The following is a 17,458-nucleotide window of genomic DNA, read 5'->3' on the forward strand; positions in this document are numbered from 1 at the left end:
GCATAGCCCATATTTGCATAATCACCATCTTCTGTGATAAAGTGAACTTCAACATCTAATTACATTTGTTGTAGGTCCTACTCAGCTATGGTAATACAATGGGGAAGTCTGAGGTCTCATCCCTAACAGGGTCTAATACTTGGGTAATTCTACCAAGAAAAGTCTTCATTTTTCTCATCTGGGCTGAGGACAATTAGAGTCTGTCAAGAATTTCCTTGGATGGTTCAGCCCTGAATTGGAGAAACCCATGTGCCTCTTTCAGACCTCCCTCTCTGCAGTGTCCAGAGGTCAAGCATTTCCCAAAGGGGGACAGTCTTCCGTGCCTGGCCCGGGTGGCTCCCAGAGCATGTGCGTGCCTCCCTAAGGTGCAAAAAGAGCTCTCCATAAGCTGGGAGGCTTTGACTGTGAGCTGGCTCAGAAGAACTGTGTCCTTCTCCAGAGGTGATGGGAGGAGAGCTAAGAGGCAGGATCTTTGCCTCTCATTAGGGCGAGGGGGCCACACCAAGATGTCGACCCAGTTGAGCTCTTGGGCTGGGCAAAGTTGCCAATCCTCTGTGTTCATCAACAAAAGGGCTGAGGCTGGGTGCTCTGCCGGCTTCTCTTAGCTGGGCACATTTCTGTCCACGTGACTGCTGTGGTCGGCTCGGGCTCATGTTTGCTCAGACCACAGGGCAGACACGCAGGGAGGTTCTGGGCCCCTCCAGCTCCTTGCCTGTCCTGTTGCCTAGTGACCGGGCATGAGGGCCAGCGCCTCCCCGATTGTCTCCTGCAGATTAAAAGAGCAATTCAAGAGGCTTTTATCTGAGGGTTAGTGCAGCAACTGCTGCTAAGGGCAGAGCCTGCCTCTGAAAAATAAACACCTTCACTGCTGCAGGTCACCCAAGAACAAGATGAAGTCATGCTGCAGACAGATTACAAAGATGCCAAAATAAATGGGTCTCAATTAAGGTTTTCATTTAAATTTAAAAAGTACATTGCAGCAACATGGATGGACCTAGAGACTATCACACTAAGTGAAGTAAGTCAGAGAAAGACAAACATCCCATCACTTATATGTGGAATCTACACAAATGATACAAAGGAACTTATTCACAAAACAGAAATAGACTCACAGACATGGAGAACAAACTTATGACAACCAAAGTGGAAAGTGGTGAAGGGATAAATAAGGAGTTTGAGATTAACAGATTTTTATTTAAAAAAAAAATCAGTAGATAAAAATCAAGAACCTACTATATGGCACAGGGAACTATATTCAATATCTTAACCTATAATGCTTGGGGCTGGTGCACTGGGATGACCCAGAGAGATGCTATGGGGAGAGAGGTGGGAGGGGGCTTCAAGATTGGGAACTCATGTACACCTGTGGCAGATTCATGTCAATGTATGGCAAAACCAATACAGTATTGTAAAGTAAAAAGAAAAAAGAAAAAGTCTGGAAAAGAATATATATATATTATATATACTTATATATTATATATAATATATATAAAACAATCACTTTGCTGTACACCTGACACTAATACTACACTGTAAATCAATTGCACCTCAATGAAAAGTTGTTCATTTTGAAAAAAATTTAAAAATAAAGTACCTATTTACATACTTTAAAAAAGTACATTTCATGGATGTACCCTCTGCACTGGGAGGCAGAGTCTTAACCACTGGATCACCGGGGAAGTCCTTAGAAATATTTTCTACGTGTTGTGCTCTTTTGCAAATATTCAATTTAAGATAGCTCAGCCTACAGTCTGTGAGTGATCTAAAATATCTTAGGTTCAAAATCATATTTGATTCATAAAGGGCATAGAGTTATATGTATAATCACTCTAGTCCATCCTTAAACAGTTCATATAAAACATGGCTATTATTTGCCTTATGTCCCATAGGAGATCTAAATGATGAGGAAGGAAGGGAGGATATGGTCCAGGTGGTACTTCTAAAGTCTGCTCACCAGGATCACAGACAACCCTGAGTGCCCTGGAGCAGGCAGCACAATGTTCTACATTTATTCCCTACCTGGGTTCTCTAAGAAGCCCAAGTCCTGAAGGGTCTTTGAAAGGATGGTTACTTTTGACATTTAAAAAAACCCAAGTTGAAATCATACTTTGAGTTTCTTTACTAATAAGGAAACCTTTGATTAGATCTCTAGGCTGATGAGAAAGGGTGACTCCTGTATCTGCTTTAAATTAATAAAAACAGGTAACTAGTTAATTACTCACTAAACTCACCAATATAAGTACTTTGGCAAATAGTACTTTGCCAAACATAAAATGCAGGACAGGGGCTGCTTGAGGTAGGAGTGAATAATTTAAAAGGGTCTGGGCTGTAAAAACTGCAAGACTTTCTGATGTAGTCAAAAAAAAAAGAACCCTGAACTTGGAAGACAGAGGACTGGATTTCAGACCCAGCTCAGCTACCGATTAGGGGCATGACAAGGACAAACTGGCTTTCCTTTTGGGGCCTGAGTTCCCCAGTGTCTGGTATGAGGGAGTTAGTCTATATGTCTCAAGTCAGATGTAAAATAGCCATGCTTATGTGGCTCAGCGTTCTAAAATTCCACTCGTCTCAGAACCCTTGCCAAGCTAAACCCTAAGATCCAGGATAATGATAAGTTTCCCGAACTGTGCTGGGCAAACACAGGAAACCTGCATCTCTCCACCCCCTGACCCAGTGAATGTAATGCCTGTCTTTCTACTCTGTGTGATCAGCCATTTCAGCACGCCATTTCACATGCACAAGGACAGTCATCATTCAGACAGTCCTGTCTGTGTTGGTCTTGGTCTCCTCTTTACAGAACTGAAGGTAAGCTCCAAGCAGGGAGCACCTTGCCAAGGTGTCTGCCCCCCTGAATGACTGTGCCCTCTGAAGGAACGAGAGGAGTTGAGCTCATACACTGAGATAACTAAACACACACACAGGGGCCTGCTACCACCCTGAGGACAGACACATCAGCTATGGGCCTCTGACCTCCAGGCACTAGGGCCAGGGCAGTAGGAGCATCAAGACAGACCTGGGTCTGCTCTCCAGTGTTCCTGCTCTCCAGTGACGACCACGAGCAAGGGACTGACCTTCTCCAAGCTGATTTTGCTTCTCTATAAAACAGGGAAAATAAAAACTGACTCCATAGGACAAAAATGCCACTATGTATTACTATATAAAGTGTCTTCATGCAAAGCCTGGTGTCAGCAAGCTTCTGTAAATAAATACTTGCTCCTTTCTTTCCTGTGACAGTTCAAGAATGTGCTGGGCTTCCCGGGTGGCGCTAGTGGTAAACAATCTACCTGCAAATGAAACAGACATGAGAGACAGATGCGGGTTCGATCCTGGGTCAGGAAGATCTCCTGGAGGAGAGCATGGCAACCCACTCTAGGATTCTTGCCTAGGAAATCCCATGGACAGAGGAGCCTGGCAAGCTACAGTCCATTGGATTGCAAAGAGCTGGACACGACTGAAGCAACTTATTATGCACACACGTGATGCTACTGGACAGGGGAAAAAAAATGTAACTGTACTATGATGATGTAAGAGAATGTCTGTGCTCTTAGGAAATTCATGCTGATGTAGTCATGGGTGAAGAGGTACAGTGACACCAATAGTTCAGGAGAAACATGCATACGGATCATTGAATGGATGGACGGACAGATGGATGGAAGGACAGATGATACAGAGAGACAGAGAGGCACAAAGAAAGAACGATAGAGTAAATCAGCCAAAATGTAAAAATGTAGTAAAAAAAATCTAAGTAAAAGGTATATGGGGGTTCTTATATCGTTCTTGCAACTTTTCCATAAGTCTAAATTAAATTAAAATTTGAAATTACAAAAATAAATTTAAAAAGATATGCTGTGGGGCAGAGCAGCAGCTAGACTTAGAATCGTGAGCCTGGTGTTGATGGGCTCTGCTAACGTCCCACCCACAAATGCTCTCCCGGGAGGCACACAGGCGACAGGTGCATTTGAAACTTTCTGGTCCAAGGTCAAGTCTCTAAGAGAGCTAAGGTGTCTGGGTGGTAACTGAAGTCTGCATTACTAAGCTGGGGGGACAATCATCTATCACCAGCCCAGGAGATGCTTCAATCAGTTCACAAGCTAGCATGAGATGGCACGCCCCCACCTGTAATCAGGGCCCTGGGTACATTTTCATCCGTTGGAGCCACTCATTTAAAACCGGATGCTGCTTCTGGATTTCCCCGGTGGTTCAGTGTTTAAGAATCCACCTGCCAATGCAGGGGACATGGGTTCGATCCCTGGTGGGGGAAGATTCCATGTGCCTCAGGGCAACTAAACCCATGTGCAGCAACTACTGAGCTTGCGCTCTTGAGTCCACGAGACTCAACCGCCAAGCCTGCGCTCTAGAGCACACGAGCCTCAACCGCCGAACCTGCGCTCTAGAGCCCACGAGCCTCAACCGCCGAGCCTGCGCTCTAGAGCCCACGAGCCTCAACCACTGAGCCCCACATGCTGCAACTACTGAAGTCTGTGCTCTGCCACAAGAGAAGCCACCGCAATAAGAGCCCCGCACATCACAACAATAGTAGAGTAGCCCCCACTCACAGCAGCTAGGGAAAGCCCATGCACAGAAAGGAAGACCTAGCACAGCCATAAATAAATAAAGCAAGACCAGACACTGCTTCTAATGGTTCATGCGACCGGGTCTAAGGCCTCTCCAGTTCCTCGCAGATCTTTTATGGATGGGTGGAAATGTGAGCAGACTTGTGTAGGAAGAGTCTGAGACCTTTCAATGCCCTCTGATGCAAGAGGGAACAGACTTCGAAGATGAGTTCAAAGAACAGACCCAGTTTCAATAATTCACAGAGCTGTCATAAAAATGTGGCTCTGGGCAAGAGGCCCCCAGGGTGAGAGAAGTCTCTCAATCTGCTTTAAAGAGTTACAGTCTAGAGTCGCTCTTCAATAAACCATTTTCTCTGCTCCAGCCTCATCTCCTCTAGGTGTGACCTAATTTCACCTGGCACACAGTTTATAGGCCTCTGCTGGGTTTGTGCTAAACATAACTGAGGACAGACACAGGGAAAATGTTTATTTCTCGTGGGGTTGATTTGAACATACCATGCAGATAGTGAAAAAGCCAAGTCCCTCTATAGACAATACAACATGATCTGATTTTCCCCCAAGTATACACTTACAGTAAGTTAATTTGCACAGGTACACTAGCTAGAGACAGACAGTGAGAGCTGAAGACATTTACCTTTAGTTTTCGCTACAGGGTTGGATTTTCTATTTTGTATACTTCTGTTACTGTTTAACATTTACATCATTTTACTATTTTTGCAGCAACAAAAAAATTCAGATTTATAAGCAAAAAAGAAAAAAAAAAGGCTCATGCGAGCCTTCTGCGTCTTCATTCTTTGCTCTCTTCGAAAACGCACAAGGTGAGCCTTGCCAAGGGGACAAGAGCAAGGATAGAGCTGGAATGGTGGAGGAGGGGAAGGGTATTTGCCACATCGGTTACTACTCTTCATGGTCTATGGGGGGTCAGGAGACCAGGGTGCTCTGAGCCAAGGACCTAAGAGGCCAGGGTGGAGAGACAGTTGTTCTAGAAACAGCCAGCAATCTGAGGGGCAACCTATGGCTTAAACCTCTGGCTTCTCACAACATTTCTATTTCCCTGTGCCTCAGTTTCTTTATTTACACGCGCTTTCTGGTGAGCAAGGTTCTAGTGGGAAAGAAACCATAAAAACAATGCATATCGTCCCCAGCCAGGGAAGCCCCATCTGAGGCACTAGCACTAAATAAACTCTAAGGTGTCTCTGAAAACTGCAAAGTGACTTTATGGGGACAGTCAGCAGGCAAAGTGCATCTCAGGCAGGCACAAGAAGACTATTTACAGGCTGAGAAGGCCCCTCTGGCCCCCTGCAGAAACCTGATTACTCTGTTTATGACGACTCAGGCAGCCAAGGATAAAGCGCCTCTGCTCCCTCACACGGCAGGAGCTTAAGTGAAAGTGAATACCCTTCTCCCGGGAGGGATCCTGGAGTTGGAGGGGAGGGGCCAGGGCCAGGCACAAATCACCCACCCTCAGCAGAGCACACAACTGTCACTTCAGTGCCCCATCTCTGTCAGAAATAAACACGGAAAGGCTTGCATTTCTACCAAATTGAGATAAGTGCAAATTCAGCCAGTAGACAGGTTGTGTGGTCATTTTAGATTTTGTGGCAGTTCAGATACCCCCTGAAGCCTCCGTCACGCCATGGAACCCCGTGTGGCTGTTCCCTGCTTAAAAACAGGGGGCTTTAGAAGGAAGAGGGCTTCCCTGGTGGCTCAAATGGTAAAGAATCTGCCGGCAGTGCACGAGACCCAGGTTCTTTGCCTGGGTCAGGAAGATCCCTCAAAGAAGCGAATGGCTACCCACTCCAGTGCTCTTGCCTGGAGAATTCCAAGGACAGTGAAGCCTGGTGGGCTATAGCCCATGGTGTCGCAAAGAGTTGGACATGACTGAGTGATTAAAACACACACTTTTTAGAAGAAGAACTGTTCTCTGCTCCACAAACAATAGTGACGTGACAGTGGCCAAGTCCTGGTGGTTCCCGCTTTTACTCAAAACGTGTTTCTGAAAAGATGTATGTTAAGCGGAATCAGGCAGAAACAGCCCGGCACTCAACTGGAAAACACTTCTGGAGGAAAAGGCACGAAAGCCTTCATGGGTCTCTATGGGGGCAGGAAGCGGGGAAAGTGGGAGGAATTTCAGTGTCCTCTTTAAATATTTCTTTTCTGCTTGAGTTTTCACAAAAAGCATACATTATGTAAGCAGGAAACACGGTAGAAGTGTATATGCAAAAGGAGCTCTCTAGGCATTCACGGAGCCTGAAAAAAGCACCCTTGGGTAACAGATTAACCACCCCTTGGTGTATCTGCTTATCTTTGGAGACCAGCAACTGCAGACAGAAAAAGAATCAATAATTCCTCTGAGAGACTCTAGGACTACTTAAAGGAGCCTCGCAGAGTATTTTTCAGTAGTGGATTCATCAACTCATTTCTCGGCTTGTCTTCACAAGTCAGTATTTTTGGATTTTAGGTTTTTCTAAAGAAACACACCTACATTTGACTGCATTTGTCAGAAACAGCAACAAGAGGACCAACAGGATGAACCGGCACTGACGCTGCAGGGACCAGCTGGAGCAAACTCTGTCCTTGTCCCCCGAATATCCTTGGGAACCTCACGTGACCAAAGAGACTTTACAACTTACAACGACAAAATCAGTCAGATGACACCTCTTTGCCTCCACTGAGCATGTACAAATGCCTCCAAACGTCTGGGTTCATCTTGGGAAACCCTGTCACGGTGCCGAAGAATTCGGCTGCCAGGTCTGACAGCCTCTTCACCTTTTGCTCCACGGCAGCTGCTGACTGAGGCCCAAGGAGACCTCATCACCCCCAAGACAGCCTGAGAGCCTGCTAAGCAACTTGTGGAGTGGAAGCTGGGGAGGGGCAGGGGAGAACGTACTAAGGACAGAATCATCATGATGGAGAGACCTCAGAAATGAGCAGGAGGGCTTAGCGGTTAAAAGTGAGGCTTCTAGAGCCAGGTCCCCTGAGTTCAAATCCCACAGCTGCCCTTTACCAGCTGGGTGACCTTAGGCAGGGAATTTAGTCTCTCTGTGCCTCGGTTCCTCACCTCATAGGGTTGTCTAGGGGATTAAATGAGTTAATACATACAAAAATGCTAAGAAAGTATTGAGCACCATATAATAACAGCTATTGTGATTATCATCTGACTATGTCTGGACTTTTCATCACCTTTTTGCTGCCACAGCACAGAAAGCAAAATGTTTCTTGTGTTGCTTCTCAGGCTCAAGCCAGATGAACGCCCCATCTCTAGGCGTCCAGAGGAAGCTGTACTTACAAATGATCACGAGTCAGCACATTGCTGGTGTCTGCCCCCTGCCTGGGTAAAGCCCTTCCGTGGGAACTCTCAGCTTCTCAGGGGGAGTAGACGGGACTAGAGGGATTCCCAGACAGAAGGAATGCTGACCCTGAGACCAGGCCCTGGTCACGCGGCCAGGAGACAGAGTGCAGGTTTATCTGGCCATAGCACGGGTTTCCCCACAGCAGGTTAAATGGACTTGTGCTCAATGCCAGCCATTATTACTGCTCACATGCTGCACGGTTCACTAATCCTTGTCACCGACATGGTCTCTGACCTTCACAAGGGCAGCACAACACTGGTCTGCCCTGAGCCTCACGCCCATCTTACCACTCAGACCACCGAATCAGAAGACAGTGCTCAAATGGCCACAAAGATGCTCCGAAGTCAGTGGCATCATCAGAAGGCTCACAAGCTGAAATGGAAACCCAACTCCAAAAGTCATTATCAGGGGAGTATTTGCCCCACTTGAGGAAAAGGAGTCTCCCAGAAATACAGTGACTTGTCTGAGGCCACACAGCAGCGGGCTCCAGACCTGGGACTTGAACTTGGGCTCTGGCCCTGCGGTTCACTGGTCGGGGCCGGAGGACGTGGCTAAGGCACAGGCCGACACATAAGTGTTCTGCCCTTCTCTCCTCGCCCCACTCAGCCCCCGCCCCTTTATAAAGGGCTCATCTGACACAGTCTCTCTTTCCTGTGTCCAGATCCCTGGCCCACCTGCCCCCCAGTCCTGCCTCCCCCATCTGGGTCACAGCCCTTTCTGCTCAGTGCTGGGGTCTCAGAGTGGGCAGAGAGCTGGCTCCATGGTCCACAGTGTGGGCAACAGGCCCTGGGGTGGGAGCCGGGCCAGAGTTGCCAGCGCCTGCATCGGACACGAGGTCATGGAATCCAGGGTCTGACTCAAAGACAAATGACAGGTTCACTGAATTCACCCTCTCTCCTGGGACTGACCCAAAGCTGCTGCTGACCAGGCGTGGCTTTCCATCTGAAGACTGCACAGAGAAACCACAACGTTCTCTCTCACCAAAACATGGGCTGCAGACAGGGGCGCCCCCTTGAAGCACTTCTCCCCGAAACACAAACAAACAGAAATTGCGGTCCAAGCAGGCCTCGCTTCTCATCATGAACTTCCTCACCTCCCCACTCATTCAGCACCCAGGGTCTAAACCTAAACATCTCAGCTTGCTCTTCCCAAGCTTTGCTCTGATGCCCTGATGCATGGAGAGGATGGCATGTGGGGAGACTGGCTCTTCTGAGCTGGAGAAGAAAGAGCCTGCAGCTCTCACATGACAAACTGGAAAAAAAAAACAAAAACAAACCCACAGATTCAGGCAAAACCACACAGACACTTGCCCTCAAGCAGGGTTCGGTCAAATGCAGAGGATGAGGTGGTTAGATAGCATCACTGACTCAATAGACATGAATTTGAGTAAATTCTGGGAGACACTGGAGGACAGAGGAGGCTGGTGTATTATAGTTCACAGAGTCACAAAGAGCCAGACACGACCTAGCGACTGAACAACAACAAATTCGCTTTATGGGGGCCTCTGTGGCTCAACCCCTTCCACGCATTTCCCAGGGAGGAAAGGAAGCTGGGTAGTTCCTGGGAGACCAGGCTACATGGAGTGGGAGAAGCAAGTGGGGAGAGCAAGTTGTCACAATTGGTGGGAAAAAGAGGGATGAGCCCTTAGAGCTTCGGGACCAAAGTGCACACTGTAGAGAAGAAGGAACACAAACACGACTAAAAAAGGCGTGATGCAGATGTCACCGTTTCCCCAAGGAGCCAAAAATAACCCCTTACTTTTCAAGCACATCTTCTCTTTCTGTTCAAGTTTCAGAATTGAAACTTGAAGGAAACGGTCCACTTCATTAAATGTCAAAGTGCTAGAAAACACACAACACACACACACACGCACACGCGCACACACACACACACACACACACACACACACACCCTCAAACTTGTTTTTTTTCTAAACCAGGACCGAATGCTAGAAAGTCTTTGAGTGCTTTCAATTGGAAGAAATTAAGTCAGATTTTTAATCTGTGTGTGTCAACCCCAGTTGGACTGAATTAAACAACGTTGACCTCTGCTTTCCTGCCCGTCACTAAGCGCCATCTGTACCTGCTTCACCCAGCCTTCTCTGCACCTCTACACCCAGGCAGAGAAGGTGGTAAAAATGCTTCGATGATGACAAGTGACAACGGAGAAAACGCTTCTGTACTCACATTTGTCCCTGGGGAAGCTGAAGGGAATGCGGGACTCGACTGAGTAAACGACCTCGCAGGAATGGTCGCGTATGACGTTCCAAGATTTGAGGTGTAATCTAAATGGTAAATTACACAAAATCGAGTGAAAACCCAGTCATTTCCTTGACCTTCAGAAGTCCTTGTTTATAGATATGTGCAAGAGTCATTGCCTCCCCCCCATTTAAAAATAAAAATGACTTTTTGGCCAAATGTTCTTTTTAAAAATAATTATAGTTAGCTTTTCTTTCTTGAAATAAATCATTAAAAAGAAATTTTTAAAAGTTGTAAGGCAAACATAATAATAAATAACTGGGTTAACCCCTATCCCCCAAATGTCATTATCAGGACAGAAGCGGGAAGGGAAAAAGTGAAAATTCCCTTTTAATATAGTGATTAGTGATTAGCATGATTACACTTCTGAGTGTGCTGATAACCAGCAAAGCTTTAGGTCTAAAACATGTAGAAAACATCAAAGAGCCCAGAGAGCAAGTCCAACGCCTCTTAGCATCTTGGAATCCGTTTGCTTTACAGATGTCCAAGGAGGGCTCATCGGGGACACTTGGTTAGTAAAGATGAGGCACAAGAAGCCTTTGGGAGGGGGTTCCCTGGCAGTCCGGCTGTTAAGGCTTCGCCTTCCAATGCAGGGGGGTTTGGGTTCAAGCCCTGGTTGAGGAGCTAACATCCCAAAAAACCGAAACATAAGAAGAAGCAGTATTGTAACAAATTTAACGAAGACTTTAAAAATGGTCCACATCAAAAAAAAAAAAATCTTAAAAAAAAGAAAGAAAAGAAGCCTTTGGGAAACTGCTTTCTGCTTCAAGCTGCTGACCCATGGGCCCCTCCTCACCTTCTGTCCCAGCGGGGTTGTAAACAGCTGCGCTGTTGGGAGAGGCACACAGAGTTCCCTCTGCTGGACCGAGGACACACCGCACACCAGCGCTGGAGGGGGTGAGAAGGGGGAACCGGTTACTCAATAGGCTAGACAAAGAATGTGACTCAGAAATTTCACTAAGACACTCAGACCCCAAAGAGGAGAAAATAAATGTTCAAACCAAAACCTGTACACAAATGTTCACAGCAGCCCTATTCATAACAGCCCAAAGGTAGATCAGAAGTTGAATGTTTTTATATATGTGAATATTATTCAACCATATAAAGGCTGCATATGCTACAATGTGGGTTGCACTGAAAATATTAGGTGAAGTGAAAAAAGCCACAAAAGGTCACATATTATGAGTCTAATTATATAAAATGTCTAGAAGAACCATATCCATGGAGATAGAAAGCAGATTAGTGGTCCCCAGGGGCTGGGGGTGGGGAAGGGGATGTGCAGTGACTACCTAATGGGTATGGGTTTCCCTGGGAGTGATGAAAATGTGGAACTAGAGAGTCATCCTATTTACACAACTTTGTGAATGTGTTAAGTACCACTGAACTGTATACTTTAACATGGTTACTATGGTGAATCTTATGTGAATTTTACCATAATAAAATGATGGGGAACCAGAAAAGAAATGATTTTTTAAAATCAATTTTTAAAATTGTGTTAAATAACCTAAAACTAAGATCATGGCATCCGGTCCCATCACTTCATGGGAAATAGATGGAGAAACAGTGAAAACAGTGGCTGACTTTATGTTTTTAGGCTCCAAAATCACTGCAGATGCTGAATGCAGCCATGAAATTAAAAGACGCTTACTCCTTGGAAGGAAAGTTATGACCAACCTAGACAGCATATTAAAAAGCAGAGACATTACTTTGCAACAAAGGTCCGTCTAGTCAAGACTATGGTGTTTCCAGTAGTCATGTATGGATGTGAGAGTTGGACCATACAGAAAGCTGAGTGCAGAAGAATTGATGCTTTTGAACTGTGGTGTTGGAGAAGACTCTTGAGAGTCCCTTGGACTGCAAGGAGATCCAACCAGTCCATCCTAAAGGAGATCAGTCCTGGGTGTTCATTGGAAGGACTGATGTTTAAGCTGAAACTTCAATACTTTGGCCACCTAATGCGAAGAGTTGACTCACTGGAAAAGACCCTGATGCTAGGAAGGATTGAAGGCAGGAGGAGAAGGGAACAACAGAGGATGAAATGGTTGGATGGCATCACTGACTCAATTGACATGAGTTTGGGTAAATTCTGGGAGTTGGTGATGGACAGGGAGCCCTGGTGTGCTGTGGTTCATGGAGTTGCAAAGAGCCAGACACGACTGAGCCACTGAATTGAACTGAACTGAACCTAAAACTTACTGTCTTAACCATTTTTAAGTGTACAGTTCAGTAACATTAACTACATTCACATTGTTTGGCCACCATTACCACCATTCAGCTCCAGAACTCTATCTTATAAAACTGAAATTCTCTACCCATTCACTACTAACCCCCCAAATCCCTCTTCCAGCCCTGGCAGCCTCCATTCTATTTTATGTCTCCATGAATCTGAGTTCTCTCCTTGTAAGTGGAATCATACAGTGTTTGTCCTTTTGTGACTGGCTTATCTCACTTAGCATAACCTCCACCCATGTTGTTGCACATGTAAGAAATCCCTTCCTTTTGAAGGCTGAACGATATTCCACCGTAAACCTAGACCACATGTGTTCATCTATTCATCTAGCCTGGACATTTAGGTTGCTTCCTACCTTTTGGTTATTGTGAATAAGAGAGGCCTTTTGAATGAGCTCATCTCTAAATGCTTAACCCTATCTTCTATTCTACTTCCCCGGGCCAGAGCTCCTCTCTTCTGTGTGGGTGTTTACAACACCCTCAACATCGGTCTCCAGGTGTCTGCCTTTGCCCCCTACCACCTGAATTCTCAGCACGGCGGCTGGGGTCCCAATCAATGAAGCCAGAGCACACCCCTCATCTGCTCAGCCCTCCAGGGCTCCAACTGCACTCAGATCAAAAGTAAAAGTCTTCTCGAGGAGCCAAAGTGCTCAGGATGGGGGCCCACGACTTCACTGGCTCTTCCCCCCAGGTAGTCTGCGCTACTCACACTGATGCTGCTGAGCGTCCCTGGACCACACCAGGGTCTTCAAAGTTGCTATTCCTTCTGTTGGCAGTGCTGGTCCCGCAGGCAGTCATGGCTCATTCCACACCCTCCTGGTATGTCTTCAGTGAGGTCTCCCTGCCACCAGCCCCTATGAGTGAACGCACACACACATACGTACACACACACACACACACACTCACTCTCACTCTCTCTCTCTCTCTCTGCCCTGATGCTGTTTTCTGTTTTCTCTTTAGCATTTACCACCAAAGATGCTACTGGGTTGGCCAAAAAGTTCATTTGGGTTCTTCTGTATGATGTCATGGAAAAACTCGAAAGAACTTTTTCGCCACCCCAACACATACCTCACTAGCGTGTCATCTGTCACCCCTCATCATTAAGTATAAGCTCCTTGAGCACAGGGTTGGCTTGTTTTGTCCTCTGTTTTCCCAGCAAGAATGGTACAAAGCACATAGTATGAGCTCGATGAAGGCTTGCTGAGCACATGCAAGGACCTGTCCTCCTGGACAGCACTTACTTTTCAGAGAAGAGCAGGCATTTCTGAGCATGTAGTTTCCCTTTTACATGCAGCTCCCAGTCCTAGGCCAGAAGGAGAGAAAAATGACCGAAGTAGAACTGACTCCACGGGAAGGCAATGGATGAGTGCGGGCTTCGTCCTAAACACAGGGAGCACAGAGCACCCAGTTGCTGGACAAACCCCGCACGTGCATCTCCCGCCCTTCCTCCCCCACCATCCAGGCTCCTCCCTCCCCGCTCCAGCCGCCCTACTCAGCCCTCACCCCACCAGCATCCACCTGCATGTCCCAAGTCTATCTCAGACAGGAGCCTAGAGTCTGATTCCCTCTTCCCCTGTCAGTGGGCCCTTGGTCCCACCGATGCATTTCTATAGGAGAAGCTGGCAGGTGGAAAACCCTAGAAAAGGCTCAATCCTCCATCACCTCCCATATTAGCCAGACCCCCTCCAGAAAAGGGAGGTGAGAAGGTATGTCCCACTGGAGTGACTAGGATGCATCTGGATGACATGACCCAGCAGAGGTGAAAGACACACTGTGGTGGAACGCCTGCTAAACAGGGATTATTGTGCTCTGCAGACAGGACAAGAGACAAGAGGCTGTACAGCTCAGTGCTTAAGAGGCACAGGCTCTGGGAGGGTCAGACCCATGTCTGAATCTCCACTCCACCACTTTCTGACTATGGGGTCCTGGACAAATCATTTCATCTCTCTGGGCCTCAGTCTTTGCATCTGAAAAATGGGTATAATAATAGTGTCTCTCTTGGAGAGTTATTGCTGACACAGACAAAGAATATGCTAACTGTAATTATTATTGCTTTGGACTATTTTACTACATCAGCAACACATTTTAGGGGGAAATTTATACTACCATGGGCTTTTGTTTGCAGGGGCTCAAAGCACTTTCCAACCGCTGGAAAAGTGTCATGAGGCTCTACCTCCGTTCTGCAGACGGAGAAGCTGAGGCCCTTCTATAATAATCTGTCTAGGTCCCATCTGAGAATGACTTTCTTGTCTGACTCAAAATTCTGCTAAGTTTTTCTCCATTTGTACTCTGTACAATGTATGTTGTCAAGGAACATAGACTCTCAGGCATCCTGGTGCTCTACAGAGAAAAGCCCTTTTCAAGGAGGCAGAGGCTCTAATTCTTGAGTCCCTTTTCCATAACCCAGGCTGGGTCCCTTGATCCCCTCTCACCTTGACTCTCTCATCTGTAAATACAAGACTCTCTTACTTGCCTTAAAGCAAGAGATTGGCCCTGATACATTTCTGAAATTCCTGCTGGTTCTAATACCAAGGATTTTAATCAAGGGTAGCTATGGCAAGGTCCTGTCACCCATCCCCCAAGTGTCACAGTTCCTGGCCTATGAACAGCAAGGGTTGGGTTGTGGTGGCCGGCTCCCCCAGGCTCCAGCTGGAGCTCCAAGCAGGTCTCAGATGACTCACCTTCAGATCAAACACCTTCTTATCACAGATGCTACAGACGTGCGGCAGGTGGAGGGGGGCCACACCATGAAAGTCATTCAGCTCATGCGCTTGCAGGGGCCGCAGGGACAGCACTGCCTGCTCCTCCTTGGCCCGCCTCCGGGCTCCGCTGAAGCCCTGTTTGCTGTTGTTGAGCCGACCCCCAAAGGAAGGAGGGGTCCTGTCTGGTGTGGGCTCCTCGGGGTCATACAGCTCATAGGGCTGGCCGGGAGGTGGGGGCCATAGGCTGGGGGCCGCCGCAAGATCAGGCTTGCTCTGGCCAGAGAACCCATGGGCGCTCTCCCACTGGCTGTTTGGACCCTGCAGCAGGGGACCCACCTCGCCTTTCAAGGCCCCGGCTGGCTCAGACACAAATCCACCTGCCACCTGCGACCCTTGGGCACTGGGTCCGTAGAAGTCCTTGGGAAAGGCAGCCTGGCCATCTTGCCCTGAGTGGCTATAGCGCCCTTCGTAGGTCACGCTGCCCGAGGTAGCAGCCGAGGCTGGCAGGAAGCCAGGCTGACCGTCGGTTTCAGAGCCATATGCCTGGCCAGAGTTGGCTTTGCCATATTCGTAGAACCCTGCAGCAGTGGGTGCGGGCCCAGTCTTTCCAAGGCCCAGGATGACCGCTGGCTGGGCGGGGGTCTGAGGCATGAAGGGGTGCATCACCATGGCATTGGGGGGCTGGCTGGGAAGGCTCACCGTGGGCCCTGGGCCTCGCGTCTGGCCAGGGGGTGAGAAGGCAAGTGCATTAGAGGGAAAGCGGGTGCTGGGCACGGTGGCTGTGTGTTGGGGCACCCCGGTGTGGCCGTGGGGGCCGCTGATCATGGATGGATGCCGCAGCTGGTTGAAGAGAGGCTGGGACATGGCCACTTTGGAGAGGACTTGGTTGAGGACCGTGGCGGCCGCGGTGTTGTTGGTGACGGCTGTCTGTGCCAGCTTCAACCGGTGGAGGGTGAGCTGAGCCTGCAGCTGGGCCAGCTGGAGGCTGGCAGGCGAAGGAAGCAGCGGGTTCGGGTTACTGACCGAGAACGGGGTCTTGTCCAGGAGCTTGGCGGCACTGCGAGGAGACAAAGGGCTAGATGCACGGCTGCTTTCCACCTGGTAGGCGACGGGCTGCTTGTTTGCTGTCTGTGGTCCCCCCTCCCATACAAACAAGACCTCCCACACAGGCCCCACATATGCTCCAGTCTGCAAAAACCTGTGCTCATACACATCAGTGAAATAACCTTTTAAATTCCAATAGGTGGCTCAGCTGGTAAAGAATCTGCCTGCAGTACAGGAGACCCAGGTTCAATCCCTGGGTCAGGAAGATCCCCTGGAGAAGGGAATGGCTACCCACTCCATTATTCTCGCCTGGGAAAAGCCCTGGCAGAGGAGCCTGGTGGGTTATAGTCCACAGGGTGGCAAAGACACGACTGAGCGACTAATACACACAGAAAAATTCTTATAAGGTATAATCTTCAAACTCACTGGTAATCAAAGAGATAAAGTTAAACCATTAGAAACAAGTATTTGCTGACCAAAGTAGCAAATACACACACACAGAAATGACAGCACTCAGTGCCGGTGAAATATAGTGGAATGGACACAAGATAATTTAAACTCGTGCAACTTTGCCCAAAGGTAGTCTGGCAACAGGCGCTCATTACAGCCATATTCTTCGACCCAATAATTCAATCCTATAAATATGCCCTAAGAAAACAAGCTAAAATGCAGACAAAACTTGATACGCAAAGATGTTTAAAAAAACTACATTATTTAAGAGTCCAGTGTTGAAAGTTACAAATATCCGATAACAGCAGGGAGGTGAGTTTTAAAGCAAGTAAATTATAATACATTGGCAGAATGAAATGTTCAGTAAGCATTCACTACTGGTGCAAGAATTTCCATTGTGTTATGCAATATTTAAGACATTCAAAGAAGTCTTCCCATCATCAAGTTTAAGATAGAAGATATTCCACCACACTAAGTCCTCCTTGGGCATCTGCTCTCTCCATCCTCACCCCATCTTCATCATTGCCAGTGACAGACATCATCTTGAATTTGGTCAGGTCATACTTTACAAAGAAAAAAAATGGTGACAAGAGAAAATCCATCTACTCTAATGTTAAGTGAAAAAGGAGTCTTCAAAATTACACATAGAATGAACTGTGTGTGTATATATTTGTGCCAAACACATTTTTATCCTTGTCCTCATTTCACATCCAAAAGCAACAAGACTCATGTGCCCTTCAGTCCATTCTCAAACCCAACTAGCAAAAGAAATTTAAAAAAATTACAAGGGAAGAACCTGAATTTTCGATTATAGGCGGTGGTGGACTCTCACAGAATCTTATTGCGGG

At 47.3% G+C, this 17,458-nt stretch overlaps 1 protein-coding gene across 1 annotated transcript in view; it reads right to left on the reverse strand.

Moving 5' to 3' along the window:
- The window catches only part of RBM20 (RNA binding motif protein 20), a 56,750-nt gene extending 39,598 nt beyond the window's left edge, over nucleotides 1-17,152 (reverse strand). Inside the window, exons 1-5 of the mRNA XM_018041108.1 lie at nucleotides 17,120-17,152; nucleotides 15,096-16,304; nucleotides 13,656-13,717; nucleotides 10,982-11,073; nucleotides 10,114-10,211 (exon numbers count right to left, since the gene is read on the reverse strand). Coding sequence (XP_017896597.1) covers nucleotides 10,114-10,211; nucleotides 10,982-11,073; nucleotides 13,656-13,717; nucleotides 15,096-16,304; nucleotides 17,120-17,152 — 1,494 coding nt within the window. The remainder of the gene's footprint in view (nucleotides 1-10,113; nucleotides 10,212-10,981; nucleotides 11,074-13,655; nucleotides 13,718-15,095; nucleotides 16,305-17,119) is intronic.

The sequence above is a fragment of the Capra hircus genome, chromosome 26, assembly GCF_001704415.2.
Source record: "Capra hircus breed San Clemente chromosome 26, ASM170441v1, whole genome shotgun sequence".
NCBI lineage: Eukaryota > Metazoa > Chordata > Mammalia > Artiodactyla > Bovidae > Capra > Capra hircus.